The 22084-nt window shown below is 41.6% G+C and overlaps 1 protein-coding gene across 3 annotated transcripts in view; it reads right to left on the reverse strand.

Moving 5' to 3' along the window:
- ADAMTS18 (ADAM metallopeptidase with thrombospondin type 1 motif 18) overlaps positions 1-22084 on the reverse strand; it is a 156723-nt gene that overhangs the window by 85602 nt on the left and 49037 nt on the right. For 2 of the 3 annotated variants that reach the window (XM_032284505.1, XM_032284504.1), the window contains one exon: positions 2967-3249. In XM_032284505.1, coding sequence (XP_032140396.1) covers positions 2967-3249 — 283 coding nt within the window. Of the gene's footprint in view, positions 1-2962; positions 3250-22084 lie in introns of all 3 variants that reach the window. The other variant, XM_032284503.1, reaches the window with a different exon arrangement.

Genomic DNA, 22084 nt, shown 5'->3' on the forward strand with positions numbered 1-22084 from the left:
TAAATGGATAGTGGATGCATGGATGAATTCAGTACTCGAAAATGCTCTAAAAAGTTTTTTTTTTTTTTAAAAAGAAAGAAAAAGAAAAAAGCTCTAGGCTAGGTGTGGTAGCTCCCACCTGTAATCCCAGCAATTTGGGAGGCAAAGGTGGTGGGTCACTTGAGGCCAGGAATTTGAGATCAGCCTGGCCAACATGGTGAAACCCTGTCTCTACTAAAATTTCAGAAATTAGCCAGGTGTGATGGGTATGCTTGTAATCCCAGCTACTTGAGAGGCTGAGGCAGGAGGATCACTTGAACCAAGAGGATGCAAAGGTCGCAGTGAGCCAAGATCACACCACTGCTCTCCACAAGGAAGTCTCTACTTTATGACCTCAAAAGTCACACCCAACCACACCTAGGCACGTAGCTTTGACATAGAGTGTCTCGGCAAAAGGGTAAGACTTCATCTCAAACAACAACAAAAACGACCTATAATTCTAGTTAGTGGAACAGGTCAAAAAAAATCAATTTTGTGGGGAGAAACTTTGGAAGTAGAAAATGCTCATTTTACTACTCAAAAACTGCAGAAATAGTGTTTATCCTTTGGATCTAAATTCATTATGAATTCATTAAATATATCACTTTACATATTATTTTCTAAATAAAATGTAAACGGCTATAAAATACTACCCATGTCTTAAACTCTTGTTTCATCAACACAAACTTTAACACAGCACATAAGAAGTGGTAAGAACTCTTTGCTGTGAGATTGACTTAGTTACTGAGGAAACAGCATAGTCGGGGGTGATATTAAAAACTGTATTAAACACTTTTCATAACTGGTAGAGTGTGGGCACCAAATTAACATAATGGATACTGGCCATAGCCAGTGAGCAGAGACCTCGAAGTTTCTGCTCGACCAGACATGATGCCTTCAGCTACTGGTGAACAACTCCTACACACATTCCTGGGGTAAAAAGTGGCATATGGAAAGCTCAGGGAATTAACTGTGTACTAACTACTACACAAACATTTTAGTACTATAAAACCCATCCAGCTGTAATAGTGAACATAGCCCTCCACAGAGTAAAATTAAGACATCAAATTATTTAGAGTTAGATTTAAAAACTCAGGTTGGCCACTTATGAGCTCAGGGACCTTGAGTCTCAGTTTCCTTAATGATGAAAACAGGTGACACCGGTTTATAAGGTTGCTGTAAAGATTAGCTTTGATGTCTCATATCAAGTATGACTGATCACTATAAACATTATTACTCTCCTTAATACAGGCTGAATTATTACTCTATACATGCTAAATGGATGGTCCTTAATGAGGATATTTCAATGACACCAAAAAATCAAAAACCAGTGAAAATGGTAGAAATAATCCCATTATTCCTCCTGATTACTATCTTCGTGATACCAGTTCCTCTTCTCCATGAGAATAACCACCTTCTGGGTGGGCTATCCAAGTTGGTACACACTTGCCACATGTAGCTAATGAGCTACAGAAGAATTTAAAAGTTTAAAAAGCAATACTTGATTTAGTTATTGAAAATCTTTTGACTCCTGCCTGTAATCCTAGCACTTTGGGAGGCCAAGGTGGGTGGATCACCTGAGGCCAGGAGTTCGAGACCAGCCTGGCACACATGGCGAACTCCTGTCTCTACCAAAAATACAAAAATTAGCCAGGCGTGATGGCGCACACCTGTAATTCCAGCTACTCGGAGACTGAGGCAGGAGAATCCCTTAAACCTGGGCAGTGGAGGTTGCAGTGAGCCGAGATCATGTCGCTTCACTCCAACCTGGGCAAAAGAGTGAAACTCCATCTCAGAAAGAAAAAAAAAAAAAAAAAAAAGAAAAAAGAAAATATTTTAAGTATGTCCGAAACAACTTGAGTACGTAAATCTACTTTTTTGACCTTAATTTTATACAAGTTAAATGGAGATTAAGTGTTTTCAATAAAAATTTATCATATGAATTGACAGGTGTAAGTTAAGTACTGTAAGTTTAAAATAAACATTGGATTTCCAAAACTTTATATGAAAAAAGAATGTAAATCTCTCACTAATAATATGTAATTTTGATTACATGTTGAGATAATATTTTGTATATGTTGGGTTAAATTTACCCCTTCTTTAAACTTTTAAAACTTGTGGCTAATAAAAAATGTAAAAATGTGGCCAGGCACGGTGACTCATGCCTGTAATCCCAGCACTCTGGGAGGCCAAGATGAGCAGATTATGAGGTCAGGAGTTCGAGACCATTCTGGCCAACATGGTAAAACCCATCTCTACTAAAATACAAAAAATTAGCTGGGCATGGTGCCTGTAGTCCTAGCCACTCGGGAATCTGAGGCAGGAGAATCACTCGAATCCGGGAGGCAGAGGTTGCAGTGAGCCAAGATCGCACCACTGCACTCCAGCCTGGCAACAGAGCAAGACTCCGTCTCAGAAAAAAAAATAATAAAAAATTGTATTTAGGGCTTATGTTACATTTCTATTAGACATCGCGGTCTGCCAACAGCTGAAAATTGTATCTAGGTCACAAACCATGCTCAAGGGTCCCTGCATTTCACAGCTACCTCCCACACATGCTAATCTTCTTGTTTCTGGAAGTCTCTCCTTGCTGTCCTCAAAAGGGACACCCAGTCACACCTAGACATTTATCTCTGATTTCTTTTATCACTGGAAATCTAGGTACTTTTCTCAAAAGCACAGAAATCAAGAGAAGATTGGGACCTTTGGCATAAAAGTAGCAGATACCAAAAGGGCAAAAGAGAAACCCTATCTAAATCTTTTCTAGCTTCACCTAGAAGAACTGATCATCCAGCATGTGCCTGAGAGAGCTAATTGCTGGTCGTATGCCAAGGCGGACGCTCAGGGTAGCCCCATTTTGATTTGCAAAGCTTGTACACCCAACAGCACTCAGGAAAACCCGTCGAGGCCCACATGAGAACAGAACAAGAAAAAGTTTCCTTACATACATTTCTTGCGTCGTCCACAAAAATGCTGCTTTTGCAACCTTCGATGGTGATACTCTGTCTCTCGACTCTGAGATGCATGGGGAATGTGACCTGGGGAGTAACCAGGATTATTCCGGCCAGAGCCGGGGTAGCCGCGGTACCGCTGAACCTTCTCCTCTGCTGTCCTTTTGTACAGTACGTGAGGATGGTGACCCGCAGGGGAGCTGTAGTTGTGTTCCTGGGCCAGGAGCTGAGGTAACGGTGAGATGAGGAATTCATTTTTTTGTGTCCTTATTAAACCTGACTAAAAAGCAAAAAAAAAAAAAAAAAAAAAAAAGTCACGATTCCATGCATCCCTTTGTCAAAGGCTGGTTGCCAGCAACTGTTTCCTCATTACTTCCTGGATGCAGGCACAGGAGCTAAAAGTTTCACACATAGTGCCTCATTTTAATCTGCACCATTACAAGGTGCCATTATTACTATTATTAAGACAGGGTCTCACTTTAAAACCCAGGCTGGAGAGCAGTGGTGCAAACCTGGACCACTATATACTTTGCCCTCCAGGGCTCAAGTGATCCTCTCAGCTCAGCCTCCCGAGTAGCTAGGACTACAGGCACATGCCACCATGACAGGATAATTTGTCCGCTTTTTATAAAAATGGGGTGTATGTGGTCCAGGCGGGTTTTGAACTCCCGGCTTCCCAAAGTGCTGGGACTACAGGCATGAGCCACTGCACCTGGCCGGACAAGTTGCTATTATCATCACCCCCATTTACAAAGGACACCTGAAGCTAAGACAGTAAGCAGGAAAGCTAGCATGGGCACCCAGAGTTCTCTACTTTCAGAATCACAGCTAACAACCACTGGGCTGCCACTCTTGATGTCTATGCCTGAAGGGCTGAGCCATGGACATCCTGCTGCATCTGCATTTATGATCTGGCAGACACCATGCTCACCACTGGATAGAGTGATGAATATAAAAACATCCCTACTCATTCTCAAGGGATTCACACTTGTTTTGTTTTCTTTATTTTTTTTTCTGAGATTAGGTTTCATTTTGTCCCTTAGGTTGGAGTGCAATAGCACTATCACGGCTCACTGTAGCCTTGACCTACTGGGCTCAAGCAATCCTCCTGCCTTGGCCTCCCGAGAAGCTGGGGCTACAGGTACGTACCACTACACTCAGAAATGGGGTCTCTCTATATTGCCCGGGCTGGTCTCAAACTCCTGGCTTCAAGAGATCCTTTGGCCTCAGCCTCCCAAAGTGCTGGAATTAAAGGTGTGAGCAACCACTTCCAGCCCATCTTGATTCGCAATTGCTAAATCAATTTTTTTTAAAAAAACTATCAAGGATGGCAGAGGAAGGCATGAGTGATAATCTCTAAGTGGGGGTCTAGAGAATCTGATATGTGGTGCTATAATCAGGAGACGTGTTTGTCATCAAAAAAAGGGGAGACCCTAGAAAGCCCATTCAATCACAATTTCACTTTCCAAGTTGATGGCACAGTATGTATATCTTTGTACCTGATTTTGCTGCCATGATGCACCCTTCTCTTTCTTTCAGCAAATGCTGTCCTCTATCTTCTCTAGATATCAGAGTTCCCTGAAATCCAAGACCCCTGCTGGGGAAAGCATGGTCTGCAGACCAGTAGCTTCAGCCTCACCCAGGAGCTTGTTAGGGATTCAGAATCACGGGCCTCACCCCAAAGCTGCTGGATCAAAGTCTGTGCTTCATTTACATCCTCACATGTTTATAATATTCTCTTGGGACTCTTCGTATTTCTGTGGTATCAGTTATGTCATCTTTTTCATTTCTGATTTTATTGGAATCTTTTTTTCTTAGTCTAAGCTAAAGGTTTGTCAATTTTATCTTTTTATAAAACCAACTTTTTGTTTCACTAACATTTTATAGTCTTTTTTCACTATTTCATTAATTACTGCTTGGATCTTTATTATTTCTTCCTTCTATTAATTTTGGGTTTGTGATATTTTTTTTAATTCCTTGAGGTGCAATATTAAGTTGGGTTTTTTTGTTTTTGTTTTTGTTTTTTGAGATCTAATTTTGTGATGTAGGTGGTTATCACCAATGAATTTGAAAACTTGGAAGGAACAGAGAAATCCCAGACCAACACAGTCTACCAAAACTGAATTGAGAAGAAATAGAAAATCTGAACAAACCAATAATGAGTTAATGAGGCTGAACCTGCAATAAAAAGTCTCCCAAGACCTGATGGCTTCCCTGATGATATCTACCAAATTTAAGGAAGAACTAATATCAATCCTTTGCAAACTATTTAAAAAAATTGAAGAGGGGACAATTTTCCAAACTCATTCTACATGGCCAGAATCATCCTGATAGCCAAACCAGACAATAACAAAAAAGAAACCTACAGGCTAATACACCTGATAAACATAGATGTGAAAATCCTCAACAAAATGCAAGCAAACCAATTTCAACAGCACATTAAACACATCATTCACCATGATCAAGTGAAATTCCTCTCAGGGTTGCAAGAATAGTTTAACATACATTAATCAACAAACATGATGTACCACACTAACAGAATCAAGAACGAAAAGTCATAATTTTAATAGATGCAAAAAAATGCATTTGATAAAATTTAACATCTTTTCATGATAAAAACACTCAACAAATTAGGTATAGAATAAGTACATCTTAGCCGGGCATGGTGGCTCAAGCCTGTAATCCCACCACTTTGGGAGGCCAAGGCAGGTGGATCATGAGGTCAGGAGTTTGAGATCAGCCTGGCCAACATGGTGAAACCCCATCTCTACTAAAAATACACGAATTAGTCTAGTGTGGTGGCAGGCGCCTGTATTCCCAACTATTTGGGAGGCTGAGGCAGGAGAATCTCTTGAACTCGGGAGGTGGAGGTTGCAGTGAGCCTAGATCGTGCCATTGCACTCCACACTAGGTGACAGAGTGATACTCTGTCTCAAAAAATAAAAACAAAGAAAAAGTGCATCTCAACACAATAAAGGCCATATATGACAAACTCCCAGCTAACATCCTACAGAATGACGAAAAGCTCAAAGAAAGCCTTTCCTCTAAGATCCAGAACAAGACAAGGATGCCCACTTTCACCACTTCTATTCCACATAGCACAGGAAGTCCTGGGTAGAGCAATTAGGCAAAAGAAAGAAATAAAGGGCATTCAATTTGGAAAGTAGGAAGCCAAATTGTGCCTGTTTTCAGACAACATGATCTTATAAACAGAAAACCCTGAAGAAACCATCAAAAAATATTAGAATAAAGGAATACAGTAAATTGTAGGAAGCAAAAATCAACACAAAAAAATCAGTAGTATTTCTATATGCCAGCAGTGAGCTATCTGAAAAAAAAAAAAAAAATTAAGAAAGTGGCCAGGTGCAGTGGCTCATGCCTGTAATCCCAGCACTTTGGGAGGCAGAGGTGGGGGGGATCACCTGAGGTCAGAAGTTCAAGACTAGCCTGGCCAAAATGGTGAAGTCTCGTCTCTACTAAAAACACAAAAATTAGCTGGGTATGGTGGTGGACACCTGTAGTCCCAGCTTCTCAGGAGGTTGAGGCAGGAGAATCACCTGAACTCAGGAGGCAGAAGTTGGAATGAGCTGAGATTGTGCCATTGCACTCCAGCCTGGACGGTAAGAGTGAACCCTGTCTTTAAAAAAATCAATAAAACAATCCCACTAACAATAGCTACCAAACATATATATATATATATATATATATATATATGTATAAATTTAACCAAGGAGGCAAAGATCTCTACTGAAAACTATAAAACACTGATGAAAGAAACTGAAGAGGATGCAAATAAATAGATATTCTGTGTTCATGGACTGGAAGAATATTCTTAAAATGTTTCTACAAGGCTGAATGCAGTGGCTTATGCCTATAATCCCAACACTTTGGGATTTGAGATTGTCCTGGGCAACACAGTAAGACCATGTGTCTACAAAAGCTACAAACATTAGCCAGGTATGGCAGTGCATGCCTGTAGTCCCAGCTTCTTAGGAGGCTGAGGAAGGAGGATTGCCTGAGTCTGAAAGGTGGAGGTTGCAGTGAGCCAAGATTGAGCCACTGCACTCCAGCCTGGGTGACAGGTGAGACCCTGTCTCAAAAAAAAAAAAGAAAGAAAAAAAAGAAAACATGATCCTAATATTCATATGGAACCACAAAAGGAGCCAATGCAATCTTGAGTGAAAAAGAACACAGCTGGGAACATCACACTACTCAATGTCAACACATACTACAAAGCTACAATCATCAAAACAGCATGGCATATGAATAAAATAGACACATAGAATAATGAAACAGAAGAGAACCTTGAAATAAATCTCCTCATCTACAGCCAACTGATTTCTAACAAAAGCACTAAAAACACACAGTGGGGAAAGGATGGTCTCTTCAACAAATAATAGTGGAAAAACTGGATATTCATATACAGAAGAATGAAACTAGATTCTTACATCTTACCATATGTCAAAATCAACTCAAAGTGGATTAAAGACCTAAGTAAGACATCTGAAACTACTAGAAGAAAACACTGGGAAAACACTTCATGACACATATCTGGGCAAGGATTTTTTTGGTGAAAAACTCAAAAGCACAGGCAACTCAAGCAAAAATAGACAAATGGAATTACGTCAAACTAAAAAGACTCTGTAGAACAAAGGAAACAATCAACAGAGTGAAGAGACAACCCATAAAAATGGAGAAAATATTTGTAAACTGTGCATCCGATAAGGGTTAATATCCAGCATACATAAAGAATTCAAATAACTGAGAAGCAAAAAAAATAGTAATCTGATTTTTTTTCTATTTATTTTATTGCATTTTAGGTTTTGGGGTACATGTGAAGAACATGCAAGATTGTTGCATATATTCCCACGTGGTACACACGTGGCAGTGTGATTTGCTGCCTTCCTCCCAATCACCTACATCTGGCATCTCTCCCCTTGCTGTCTCTCCCCAACTCCCCACTCCCCACCGTCCCTCCCCTATTTCCCTCCAACAGACCCCAGTGTGTAGTGCTCCCCTCCCTGTGTCCATGTGTTCTCATTGTTCAACACCCGCCTATGAGTGAGAACATGTGGTGTTTGATCTTCTGCTCTTCTATCAGTTTGCTGAGAATGATGGTTTCCAGGTTCATCCATGTCCCTACAAAGGACACGAACTCATCGTTTTTGATGGCTGCATAATATTCCATGGTGGATATGTGCCACATTTTCCCTGTCCAGTCTATCATCGATGGGCATTTGGGTTGGTTCCAGGTCTTTGCTATTGTAAACAGTGCTGCAATGAACATTCATGTGCATGTGTCCTTATAACAGAACTATTTCTAATCCTTTGGATATATACCCAGTAATGGGATTGCTGGGTCAAATGGAATTCCTATTTCTAGGTCCTTGAGGAATCGCCACACTGTCTTCCACAATGGTTGAACTAATTTACACTCCCACCAACAGTGTAATAATCTGATTTTTAAGATGGTCAAAAGACCTAAATAAATACTTCTCAAAAGACATACACATGGCCAACAGGTATATGAAAAAAATGCTCAACATCAGTAATTATCAGGGAAATGCAAATCAAAACCATCACCCCAATTAGAATGACTATCATCAAAATGACAAAAAATAATCAATGATAGCATGGATGTGGAGAAATGGGAACTGTTATACACCGTTGGCAGAAGCAGAAATGTCAATTAGTATAGCCATTATGGAAAACGGTATGAAGATTCCTTTAAAAATTAAATGTAGTACTACTGTATGACTCAGCAATCCCACTACTGGTTATTTATTCAAAGGAAATGAAATCAGCATGTCAAAGAGATATCTGCACTCTAGTGTTTATTGCAGCACTAGTCACAATAGCCAACATAGAAAATCAACCTAAATGTCTATCCACAAACAAATAGATAAAGGAAATGTGGCATATTGGCACAATGGATTAACATCCAAGCTATTAAAATCATGAAATCTTTTAATTTGTGTTAACATGGCAGAGTCATCCTATGAGTTGTGGACTCGACGCGAGGTCTAGAGCCTGAACTCAAAGACAGAGTCTTTCCTTCATTCACAAGCACACGCTGGGCACCCTGAGTCCTGGTCCTGTTCTAGGTGTTGCCACAAACAAAAGTGGCACACAACAAGTAAATAAAATTCACATTCATGGCCTTATGGAGATTAGGAGACAAGAGAATCAATAGGCAAGATGAGTACAATCTCACCACCTTAGAAATCCTATCCATCATATCTTCAGGATATACCTCATGGAAACCCATCCTTCCACATCTACCACACATCATGCTGGTGGACTCTCGCATCTCTCATTTGGACACATTCCATTAATATCCCAAATCCCACCTGTCCTGTCCCATAGGTTCTCCCCACATCAGTCAGATTCCTCATCCGGCACAAATCAACTCCTTCCATTCACTCTGGTATTAATCACAAATTGCTGGTCCACTAATTTCCGCACGATCGACTCCCTGCATACCCTGCCAGCTTTATCTGTCCCCTCTTCCTCTTCTCACACCATTCTAAACAGGACGCTGCCTTCGCTTTTTGAACCTACTAAGTTTTTTCATACTAAATGGCATTTTCACACATTTTTTTTTTCCTTTCCCTTACAGTGTTCACCTATCAATTCACGTGGCTTTCTGGTGTTCATTGCTGATGTCTCCATTTAAACAACACCTTCTCAGGGAAGCTGTACTCATGACCCTACTGAAAATTATCCTCACTCATGCAAAGACTTAAGAATGATATGATGGATTTTGGGGACTTGGGGGACAGTGTAGGAGTGGGGGTGAGAGAAAAAGAGTACAAAGTGGATACAGTGTCTACTGCTCAGGTGACAGGTGCAACAAAATCTCACAAATCATTACTAAAGAACTTACTCATGTAACCAAACACCAGCTGTTCCCCCAAAAACCTACGGAAATGAAAAATAAAATAACATAAAGAAAATTGTCCCCTCTCACTTCCAAATAATCTCAGGTCACGGTTTACTGAGTTTATGTCTATCTTGGATGAAGGAAACAAACAAAACACAACCCTCTCCCCACCATCCCTGATACGCAGTTTTACTGCACACTCCGTGACAGCAGGGACCATGTGACTATCCCTGATGCATGCCACATGCTATCAGCTAGGAAATATTTGTTGCTCCAGACAGGGCATGGTAAAATCAGCACTTTGGGAGGCCAAAATGGGCAGATCACTTGAGGTAAGGAGTTCCAGACCAGCCTGGGCAACATGGTGAAACCTCATCTCTACTAAGAATATTAAAATTAGCCAGGTGCGGTGGTGGACGCCTGTAATCCCAGCTACTCAGGAGGCTGAGTCAAGAGAATCGCTTGAACCCAGGAGATGGAGGTTGCAGTGTGCTGAGATTGCACCACTGCATTCCAGCCTGGGTGACAGAGTGAGACTCTGGCTCAAAAAGAAAATTGTTTCTTCATCTCCAGACTTTTATCAGACTGGAGGGAACGCTGAAGTCATGCCAATATCAGAGAAAGAAACCAGACACAAGAAGTGACAATTTCAAGTCTATAACGCACATAAACTCAACTGTATTTCAGACGTGAAGCTAGGAGCATTCAGTGTAATACCTTAAGCTAGTCTCACAGCTTCCTGGGAGGAAACCCCAGCAGAAAGCATAGGAGGAATTCAGGTCCCTCATTCTCTGCATAGGGCTCTCTCTTCCAAGCCATGCCCTCACCTCTTTCAAGCTGCATGCAGACAAAAAACACCATTTACAGTCCCTCACAGAGCAGAAGTAACTCCAGCCTTACTAACTTCCTTACTTGGCTCAACTAATATCAAAGACTTAAGCCACTTAAGTGCTTCAACTGGACTAACCGGTTTGGAAACTTTCTATTTTCTCCCTGTTACATGCAACCTTCAGACAACTCGAATGCATAGAAAACTTCAATACTGAGAAAACAATTTTTAAAAATAGTAATAATGGGCATCCTATATTGAGACAGACACCCTGTCTAACACAGCCTGTTACCTTCCTATCAGAATGACAAGGACAAAAAATCTTTAAGAATTCTTTGTAACAAAACAAGTATTTTACAGTGTTAGATATTTAAAAAGTATTATTTTTTGGCCGGGCGCAGTGACTCACGTCTGTAATCCCAGCACTTTGGGAGGCTGAAGCAGGCGGATCTTGAGGTCAGGAGTTCAAGACCAGCTTGGCCAACATGCTGAAATCTCATCTCTACTAAAAAAATACAAAAATTAGCTGGGTGTGGTGGCTCATGCCTGTAATCCCAGCTACTCGGGAGGCAGAGGCAGGAGAATTGCTTGAACTGGGACCTGAGAGGCGGAGGTTGCAGTGAGCCGAGATCGGACCACTGCACTCCAGCCTGGGCTACAGAGCGAGACTCTGTCTCCAAAAAAATACATGTTATTTTTCTGCTTTAGTTTGATGGAAAACATTGGAATCTAACCAAATAAATACATTTTATTGCGTAAAAATATAAACCCAATACACCCAAAAGAAGTCACGGGTTTATTTGTGGAGTATGTGAAGCATTTTGAGTTACCAAACACAAGCAATGTTCTGGCTGAGTAACAGTGAATAAGACGGATCTGTGGACTCCCGTGGCCTCCAATTAAATGGGGGAACCAGAGGCTAAACCAGCAAATATCACAAATGGGAATAAAATATTATTCCTTTGTAAAAAGTGTAAAGAAGAAGATGGGGTTTCACCAGACTGGTCAGGCTGGTCTGGAACGCCTGACTTCAGGTGATCCACCTGCCTAGGTCTCCCAAAGTGCTGGGATTACAGGCCTGAAAACCCACCTCTACTAAAAATACAAAAATTAGCCAGATGTGGTGGCACACCCCTATAATCCCAGCTACTTGAGGCAGGAGAAAAGCTTGAACCCAGGAGTCAGAGGCTGCAGTGAGCCAAGATTGCACCACTGCATTCCAGCCTAGGTGACAGAGCAACAGTCTGTTTCAAAAACAAAAAATAAAAATAAAAAATAGTATGAAGAAAAAGACCAAAGTTCTATGAGAGAAAATAACAGAAGGGGTGAGACCAGTAGGGAAGCTAACTGTAGAAAGGGAGGTTATGGAACAGTTTTCTGACAAGGGGCATTTTTAGGGAGACCAGAAGTCGTCTACTGGTCCGTGAAGGGCAAAGCCTAGAATGGAACTCAGAGACTAACCTCTCAGAGCTAAGGGGAAAGGGTGGTGAGAACAGGAAGAAGGCAAAGACCCAGTGGCCTGCTAAGAAGGAGATGGACACTCTTAGGCTCCCCCTACAACAGAGAACAGGAAAGGTCCTGGACTCATCTTTTCTTGTATTGCTATGAAGAACTACCTGAGAATTGGGTAATTTATAAAGAAAAGAGGTGTAACTGGCTCATGTTTTCACAGACTGTACAAGAAGCATGGCTGGAAGCCTCAGGAAACTTACAATCATGGCAGAAGGCAAACGGGAAGCAGGTACATCTTACATGGCCAGAGCAGGAAGAAGGGAGACTGAATGGGAAAGTGCTATACACTTTTAAACAGCCAGATCTCGTGAACATCATGAGAACAGCAAGGGGAAATCCACCCCAATCCAATCACCTTTCACCCTTTCTCCAACACTGGGAATTACAAATCCACATGAGATTTGGGTGAGGACACAAAGCCAAACCCTATCAGGTCCCAAGTCCACTGAGATGTGGGAGTCAATGGCTGATGCTGGTGGCAGAGCTGCCCCCAACTCTCCACCCAGGGAACCCCTTTACCTCAAGAGACAGTCAAGTACAGGGAAAGGCCTGGGTTGCGCCCCCTACTGGACGCTGTGTGCTGCAGGGTCAACTCACATTGCCTTTTCTTGCATCATGTTTTGTCTTTTCCAGAAGATACAGAAATTCGGTTATGTAATTTAGTTGCTGAAGCTAGAAATTAAATGGATTCTGACCCAGAGTCAATATTCTATTTAGACAGTTTACTGTTTTAGTCTTTAAAATAAAAATGAGTATGTTTTATTTGTGAACAACTGTTTACTATTTTGGATTTCAAGGGACAAAATAATACTTTTTTCTTTTCTTTCTTTTTTTTTTTTTTTTTTTTAGAGACAGAGTCTCCCTGTGATGCCTGGGCTGGAGTGCAGTGGTGCGATCTCGGCTCACTGCAACCTCTGTCTCCCGGGTTCAAGCGATTCTCCTGCCTCAGCCTCCTGAGCAGCTGCGTTACAGGCACCCATCACCACTCCCGGCTAATATTTGAATTTTTAGTAGAGACGAGGTTTCACCATACTGGCCAGGCTGGTCTTGAACTCCTTACTTCAAGTGATCCACCTGCCTCAGCCTCCCTAAGTTCTGGGATTACAGGGCATGAGCCACCTCACCAGCATCAAGGGCCAAAATAATTCTTAAAGGGTTCATGCCAGGTATAAATCACACTTTATTAATTTTCCCTAAACTTTTCTTTCAAATATACTCCTTATTAGTCATATTTCAATTCCATCACAGGCTTTAGATTTAACAGAAAAGGGGAGTCTGCAGCTTCTTCATGTAACTGACAAATTTAGTGTCAGGATGAGTGCACAATTAATGTTTAAAAGTTCAGTATAAAGAACTTTAAAGATCAGTGAAAAATAGGAAGCTATAAATAAACTCCCTGAAGGCAGGGACCATGTCTTAAGTGATTTGTATCCCAGTGTTTATACCTATCAAATAATCAAAATTTAAAAGACCTAATGAATGAATAATGTTTGCAGCAATAGAGCCAGAACCTCAAACAGAATGTTATAAGCAAATCTTGAAATCATAATAAAAATATCCCCATGGGCAGTATCATTATTCTATTTTTACTTTTAATAAAGACTAATTGACAGATACAACAAAGTAGCCCCAGTAGACTGGCTGGAAAATTACTAGCAAAGACATACTTATGGTCATCAATAATCAAATTATTTTTCACTTTTTAATTTTTAATCTATCTGCAACAACTATAAAATGCTCTTACCTCAGTCAAGATGTCACATTCTTCGAATTTTTTTTACTCTAAACAAGAACACTAAAGAGTAAGTCATTGATTGGTTGCCCAACATGTGGGAGGACACCCCCAAAGGAGAAACCTCAGCTCAGAATAAGGGAAAGACTTAAGAAAGTATAGTCAATATGAAATAGAAAGAAATTCATGGTCCAAAGGTTGGGGTGAGGAAGGAGGGAAAGAGACATCAGAAAAATTAAAGACTAACAAGTAAAAAAAAAAATGCTGAGAAAGTCTTTCATTGAGGAAAGCCATCGGCCTAAGAATGTTTAGGATTTCATTCAGCAACAATGGGCCAGGTGTCACAGCGCATGCCTGTCATCCCAGCCCTTTGGGAGTCTAAGGTAGGAGCATCACTCGAACCCAGGAGTTTATCAGCCTGGGCGACATTGCAAGACCCATCTCTACTAAAATAAAATACTAGCCAAGTGTGGTGGCACATGCTGTAGTCCTGGTTACTCAGGAGGTTGACGGAGGAGAATCGCGTTAGCCTAAGAGGTCAAGGTTGCAGTGAGCTATGATGATTGCACCATTGCTGTCCGGCTTGGGCAACAGAGTGAGACCCTGTGTTTCTTAAAAAAAAAAAAAAAAAAAAAAAAAATTACTGAGATAAAAATGGAATGCCACAAGGACAAAGATGTTAAAGAAAACGTTCAACATAGAAATGAAGCAAGTTGGAGGCAAAATTTAAGCATTGCTGGCTGCCAGCTGGGTGCAAGCATTCTGAACTTCTGTTTTTCCATCTGTTAAAGGGGAATAGAAGTATTCCTAACTAGGGGTTTACAAAGAGTAAATAAGAGAATACGCATCAGGCACTGTGCTAAACTGTGAACTTCTCAGTAAATGTTAACATAAAAATCATTAAGCCACACAGGCTTTTGAAAAGAAAATGAAGGACTTGAGAACATGACCAAAAACATTTCCCAGGGCCCATGTGAGAACAGGTGGAACCATTTGGACCACGCCTCAGGTCAAGGAGACAAATTCTGATGTTATTATTTCCTCAACACAGACCAACACTGATAACACCCTGGGTTCTCTAGAAAGTACATATTTTAAATGAATCATTGTAAAATGTTTTGCCATCTGTATCTGCACATGTAGAGATGGTTTAATAGACAACTTGGCGGGCAAGCCCTCTAACACAGACATGTTCAGTGAAAAAGAACATATGTTCGAGATGCCTTGTGACTGTCAAAGGAATAAAATCTCACGTTTTTGGAGAAAAAAACAAAATGCACATTTCAACAAAGATTTGGCATTTCCCAACCATTCTTTGATATCAATATTACCATCAATGGGACTCACAACACCAATACAATTTTGATGGCGATTTATGTTCTCCAGATTCATTTGTATATACATTATATTCCTTCAAAAAACTGTCAGGCACAGCCAATCCAAATTTAATCATATATTGTCAGTACTCCAAAATTGCTCACAGTCTGGGGAGAAAGACACGAAACTAACAAGAACCACAAAGCATCCTCACTTGTGTGATGCTGAAACGCTCCTTTTGTCTTTTCCCTTATTTCCTGGGGAAGCTTCCGAATCTCTCAGATACTCAGGTCACTGACCTGTAAAATGACACTGACAATAGTACTTTCAGCTTGGTGTGGTGACTCACACCTATAATCCCATCACTTTGGGAGGTGAAGCAGGGAGGATCGCTTGAGGCCAGGAGTTTGAGATCAGCCTGGGCAATGTAGAGAGACCCCCATCACTACAAAAAAATTTTAATTAACTAGGTGCAGTTGCACACACCTGTAGTCCCAACTACTTGGGAGTCTGAAGCAGGAAGATTGCATGAGCCCAGGAGTTTGAGGCTGCAGTGAGCTATGACTGCATTATCATACTTCAGCCTGGGCATTAGAATGAGACTGTGTCTCTCAAAAAAAAGAAAAAAAAGAGTTCTTTACTTAGACAATTTTTAGATGATTAAGTTAGTTAATGCTTTTATAGAGCTAAAAACCGGCTGGGCGCAGTGCCTCATGCCTGTAATCCCAACGCTTTGGGAGGCTGAGGCAGGCAGATCACTTGAGGTCGGGAGTTCAAGACCAGACTGGACAAAATGATGAAACCCCGTCTCTCCTAAAAATATAAACATTATCCAGGTACCGTGATGTGTGCCTGTAATCCCAGCTACTTGGAGGTTGAGGCACAAGAATCACTTGAACCCGGGAGGCAGAGGTTGCAGTCAGCCAAGATCACACCACTGTACTCCAGCCTAGGCGGTGAAGTAAAACTGTCTAAAAAAAAAAAAAATGAAAATAAAATATAAATATAAATAAATAAAAGTGCTAAAATAGTGTTTGGCACAGATATAAGACTCACTACAACTTATAAACACTATAATTATTACATTTGACTATTTGAGGGAATGAGGAGAAGTCTGGTCTTTTCCTAACAGTGTGTTTATATTATCATTTTCCCCTTCAATTGGGCCTGAAATTCTGGGAAGTAGCTTAAGTGTTCTTTCAGTTTATTGAGAAAAACAATGAAAGAACTAAGCAACGTTTGAAGACCTGAAAAGACACATACTGATGAAATTCTTACAAATATAACCGGAGATTTTTAAAGATGGAAGATAAACCATAAATTTTTCCACCTTGGAGAGATGATCAACCCAAGGACTCTAGGTTTTAGTTTTGATTGGTGTGTGTTTTGGCGGAGATGGCAATGAGAAGTGACCGATGGCAAGGAAATTACTCTAGGCTTCTTCTCTCATGAGGCTACTTCTTGGGCCCATTAACATCACAACCAAAATGTTCATAAATTCAAATGTGTGACTCCAGCCTTAGTCCATTTTGAAGACTCAATCTTTTATCCTCCTGCTCCCCTGAAAAGCAGTAACAGTCCCTTTTTCGTTGGCTAGCATCATGGGGAGAAGAACGCTTCTTACCGTCCTTAAAGAGTAACTGAATGGTTATTGCTAGGAGAACTAAGCAAACTGGACTTTACGGAGAATGTAGCAGAATAGATGACGACCATGATCTAGACTTCTCACATTACATGCCATTTGTTTGTTTATTTTTATTTTATTTATTTAATTTTGAAACACAGTCTCACTCTGTCGCCCAGGCTGGAGTGCAGTGGAGCTATTTCAGCTCTACGCAATGTCTGCCTCTCAGGTTCAAGCGATAATCCTGCCTCAGCCTCCTGAGTAGCTGGGATCTATAGGGAACTACAGGTGTGTGCCACAACGCCTGGCTAATATTTTGTATTTTTTGGTTAGAGATGGGGTTTTACCATGTTGGCCAGGGTGGTCTCAAACTCCTGACCTCAAGTGATCCATCCACTCTGGCCTCTCAAAGTGCAGTCATTAAAGGCGTGAGCCACCGTGCCTGTTCCTATCTGTTTAAGATGAGACAGGTAATAGCCTACCCCTTCCCAGCGAACAACTGAGTACTCCAAGGCTACTCCACAGATGCTCACTGAGTTCTCTGCCTGTGGCTCATGCAGCTTCATCAAGGAACAAAGTTGATTTGTCCAAATAATCATGATCTCCCCGCTAGGCAGACAGAACGTCCATGCACCCTCAGTCTTTGTGCCTGAGTCACACTGATAATGGTAGACTAGAAAAAAGTTTCCAAAAATCCCGCCGCAGCGGTCCTCAGAAATGCTTGGCTTACTTCTCTTCCCTCACCTGGGACGTTCAGCTACTTCAAATACTCTAACAAGCTCAAAACGAATTATCCTTTCACTTTACTTACACTAACCCAAAGAGGCTCCAAAACAGCTTTAACGTGGCTTTGTCTCTACGTAATGGTTCATGTTCCTGACACAAAGATTAATAGATTCAGTCTCTGTCTTCAAAGTCCTTAAACTATCATGTGCTGCACTGAGGTACATAACATTCTAGCAGCTCTTAATGGAGATTAACATATTGATGAAAATTTATTTAGCTAATTAGGATTTCTACTGAAATAAACACTTAATGACTGCAACAGTCCAAATCTCATGAGATCAGAATACAGTTGTTCACAACTCCATATTGGTTTGGAAAGTGTAAGCAGATTCTGTCCAAGTCATGCCTGTGCCCATTCTCAAAAGGGTATGTATCTCTAAGAAATTTTTTTTTAAGCTCTACGTACTAATATCAAAATTATTGACATTCTTGGCATCGATTGCATATATTTTAATATTTTAAAAATTAAATGTGAAAATGTTAAAATGCATATAGTTTATAAGCAGCCACAATGTATGTTTCAGTACTTATACATTAATTTAAGTGGTTTAATTATAATCAACAGATGTTGGTGCGTCCCTTTCCTCCTTCTTCTGTCTTTCTTTACCACACCATCTGGGGGTCAGTGTTTCCTATGCACTGTACACCACACATAGAATTTTATCTGCAGAATTTTAACTGACTCTCACTGCAGCTCTATTTTTTGTTGTTGTTATTTTATATTTTATTTATTTTTTGAGATGGAGTCTCACTGTGCCACCCAGGCTGGAGTGCAGTGACACAATCTTGGCTCACTGCAACCTCTACCTCCTGGGTTCAAGCAATTCTCCCTGCCTCAGCCTCCCGGTAGCTAGGATTACAGGTGCCTGCCACCATGCGCAGCTAATTTTTCTATTTTCAGTTGAGACGGGGTTTTAACATGTTGGCCTGGCTGGTCTCGACCTCCTGACCTCAGGCCATCTACCTGCCTCAGCCTCCCCAACTGCTGGGATTACCGGTGTGAGCCACCGTGCCTGGCCTCGCAGCTCTATTTGATGGGGACTTTATTAACGCCTCCGTATCACAGGGCTGTCTCACTCCATGGCCTGCTCTCACTCTTAAAAAACATACATCCTGTTTGGATTCAGGAAAGGTTCCAGAGAGGATGTGAGCTGGTGGGAGGAAAGGACAGCTGAAATATGGCACTCTGAAGGTATGACTCTTTAAGAACAAACCAATTTTGGGCTGGGATAATGGCAGTAGGTCCTATCCTCCTGCCAACTACCTGCTGCTCCTTTCCCACTACAAATGGACCAGAAGAACAAAGAGCTGCAAGAACACTCAGGTCTTTCTCACAAGTGAGGGCTGAGGTTAAGCAGCATTAAACTCAGAGAGTCAGTCTTTTGGTTTCTCCTCTCAATTTTCACACCAAAAGGTATGAAAAAATAAATTCCTATGTTCAACGGTGACACTGAGAAAGCTTCCCCATGGATCCAGACATACCTGGCTTGTCAACTGTTCTCTGGAATGTGTCCTTACTGGTCATCACTAATCTAGTTCAGATTTCACGCTGCAAAGCTCCTATGCTCTCTGTCGTGGGGTATGTTCTAGGTAGCTTCAGGGCGGAGCTGGACTACTCTGCCTTGCAACAGCCACACCATGTCCTACTTGCTGGAGATACTCCACATATCTTTGGGAGAGACATAATCCTCATAATAAAAGATACCATATCTTCCCGGCCCCTCAGGTAGCCAAATATGCCCTCACCACCAGTGAGAAGGACTGACACCAAAGCTGCATGACCTTTACAAGTGGTTTGGTCATGAAGACTTTCTCAATCTAGGGAAGATGAAGGAAAGCTGTTTGACACACTTGTGCCTCATAATCCTCTTTGCTCCACGCTTATGAATTTGATCATTTCAAAGGAAGCTTAAGGATATCATTTGGAAAACACATGACTGCCACAACGGCTGCTGGTGAGCTGTGAACAACCAAGAAGACAGCTAGCATGTCTCGATTTAATGGAAACCAGACTTCCCATGAGCTTCACATGGGAACTTGCAGCCAACCTTCTCCCAGATCATTCCGGGCGTCTGTCTGCTAATAAAACTCCTCTTCACACGTCGGCATCCTTGGGAAAGGGGGAGCCTGAATGTCTGGGAGGAGATGATACTACTTCATATCCCTCTAACTTGTGTGTTTTAATGTAATTTCACGATCCAATTCTGGGTTCCCCTCCTGCAATTTTTCTTTGCTCCAAACAGACATCCTATGGAATGCGGCATTATGCAGTTAAGAATACTGACAGGCCAGGTGCCGTGGCTCAGGCCTGTCATCCCAGCACTTTGAGAGGCCAAGGCAGGTGGATCATCTGAGGTCAGGAGTTTGAGACCAGCCTGGCCAACATGGTGAAACCCTGTTTCTACTAAAAATACAAAAATCAGCTGGGTATGGTGGCACATGCTTGTAATCCCAGCTACTAGAGGGGCTGAGGCAGGAGGATCGTTTGAACCTGGGAGATGGAGGTTGCAGCGAGTCGAGATCGTGCCACTGCACTCCAGCGTCGGCAACAGAGCAAGACTCCATCTTTAAAAAAAAAAAAAAAAGAATACCGACATATTGCAACATACAACTTATAGCTCCTCTTTCCTTCCTGTGTTCTCATTCCAGTTTGGTCATGTATTGCCCCAAGCCTAGGCTAAGCAGTGGTCTATCTCCCCTCCCTGCTGACAATCTCTATTCTCCCTTGTTGCAAAGTTATTTTTTTCCCAAAGCATCACTTTTCACAGGCCTCCCACCATCATGTTCTATCAATACAAAATGAATTCTTGACCAAGGATATGGATTTCAAGGCATTTTGCAGCCTAGTCCAAGCGAAATGCATCTACTAGCTTCTCTAACATCTTCTACCTCTTAACATTTTTTCTTTTAACTGAATTCCAGCTACACTGGCTCCATCCCTGTTCTATAAATAAGCCAGTTTCCCATCTCAGAATCTTTTCATTTGCTGTGTGTTATGCCTAGAACGCTCTTCCCCTAGATATAAAACTTTAGGTAGGTTTTTGTCCGAAGGCCACCTCTTGTTTTTGTTTTTTTTTTTTAAGACAGAGTCTCGTTCTGTCACCTAGGTTGGAGTGCAATGGTGCAATCTCAGCTTGCTACAACCTCTACTTCCCAGGTTTAAGCCAGTCCCCTGCCTCAGCCTCCCAGGATTACAGGCATGTACCACCATGCCAGGCTAATTTTTGGATTTTCAGTAGAGACAGGGTTTCACCATGTTGACCAGGCTGGTCTCAAACTCCTAACCTCAAGTGATCCACCCACCTCGGCCTCCCAAAATGCTGGGATTACAGATGTGAGACACCATGCCTGGCTGTAGATAAATATTTTGATATACGATTAGTATCCCTTGTTATCAAAAGTCTAACTCCTTTGCTATTTAAATTATCATTATCCAAATGTATCTGGTATCTAAGTTTGGATGGTAAGGAATTTATATACTTGATTCTCAATACATGTTTGTTGAAAATAGTGACTTTCTGGGAAGAGATAGTTGACTTGTATTCTGTAACTAAGCTGGTGCTGCATAAATAGCATCTACCACATTTGCAAGAGAGGGATTCCACTTTTTGGAACAAATGATGTTTGCCCTTTCCACAGCTGCTGGCTGCTGATGCACGCTATCAGAAAGACATGTGTTTTTACTTGTTTCCATGGTGGTAATGGGTTGTCTGAAGCTCACCATCCAACCCTGCCCTGCTTCCCTTGGATCTGACAGCATTTATTTGTTAAATAGACAGCTGGAACTAGAAGCTACACTAGGAATCAGGTGTTAGAGATGTGACGAACACGCCACGTGGCATCAACCCATTGGGTGGCTGCACGGTGGAGCTGGATGATTGACAAGACGTCCCAAGCTCTCCCAGGGTGGGATGGAAGAGCCAGAGATGCCCACCATGTTGGAAACAGCTGGTCCCAATTTTTCTCAGTTATTTATCTTTTCCTGCCCCTCCTCACCCCCTGCATTAAGGTAAAACCAAGAAAAATAATCATGGGATTATGAGATGTTAGCAATTGTGTAGTCCATCCTCCTGATTTTACAGAGGAAGGAAACGGGATCTGGGGAGAATAAAGAATTGTCCAAAGTCTCAAAACTGATTAGTAGCAGAACATTTTTGGCTAGCATTTAGTCTTCCTAGCCACGTAATGAGGCAATTGGACTTGATGAGTTAAGGGTTATGCCACATCTGAAATTCTATTCCTTCTTCACTTGGGATGTAGGGAACTTGCCAGGATACAAAGCACAATTTCCGCCCAAGACAGCAATCTCCCTTGAGAGCCTCACATACACTCAGCAGTAAAAGTGTCTTGATGCTGCTGTATGTTGTCAGAGCCCAGTTAGGGGGCTCAGAGCTCCTCATCAGCCCGGCTGAACACCAGGCTTCAAGATGCA

Source organism: Sapajus apella, unplaced genomic scaffold, assembly GCF_009761245.1.
Source record: "Sapajus apella isolate SASKATOON/1434 unplaced genomic scaffold, GSC_monkey_1.0 scaffold15, whole genome shotgun sequence".
Taxonomy (NCBI): domain Eukaryota; kingdom Metazoa; phylum Chordata; class Mammalia; order Primates; family Cebidae; genus Sapajus; species Sapajus apella.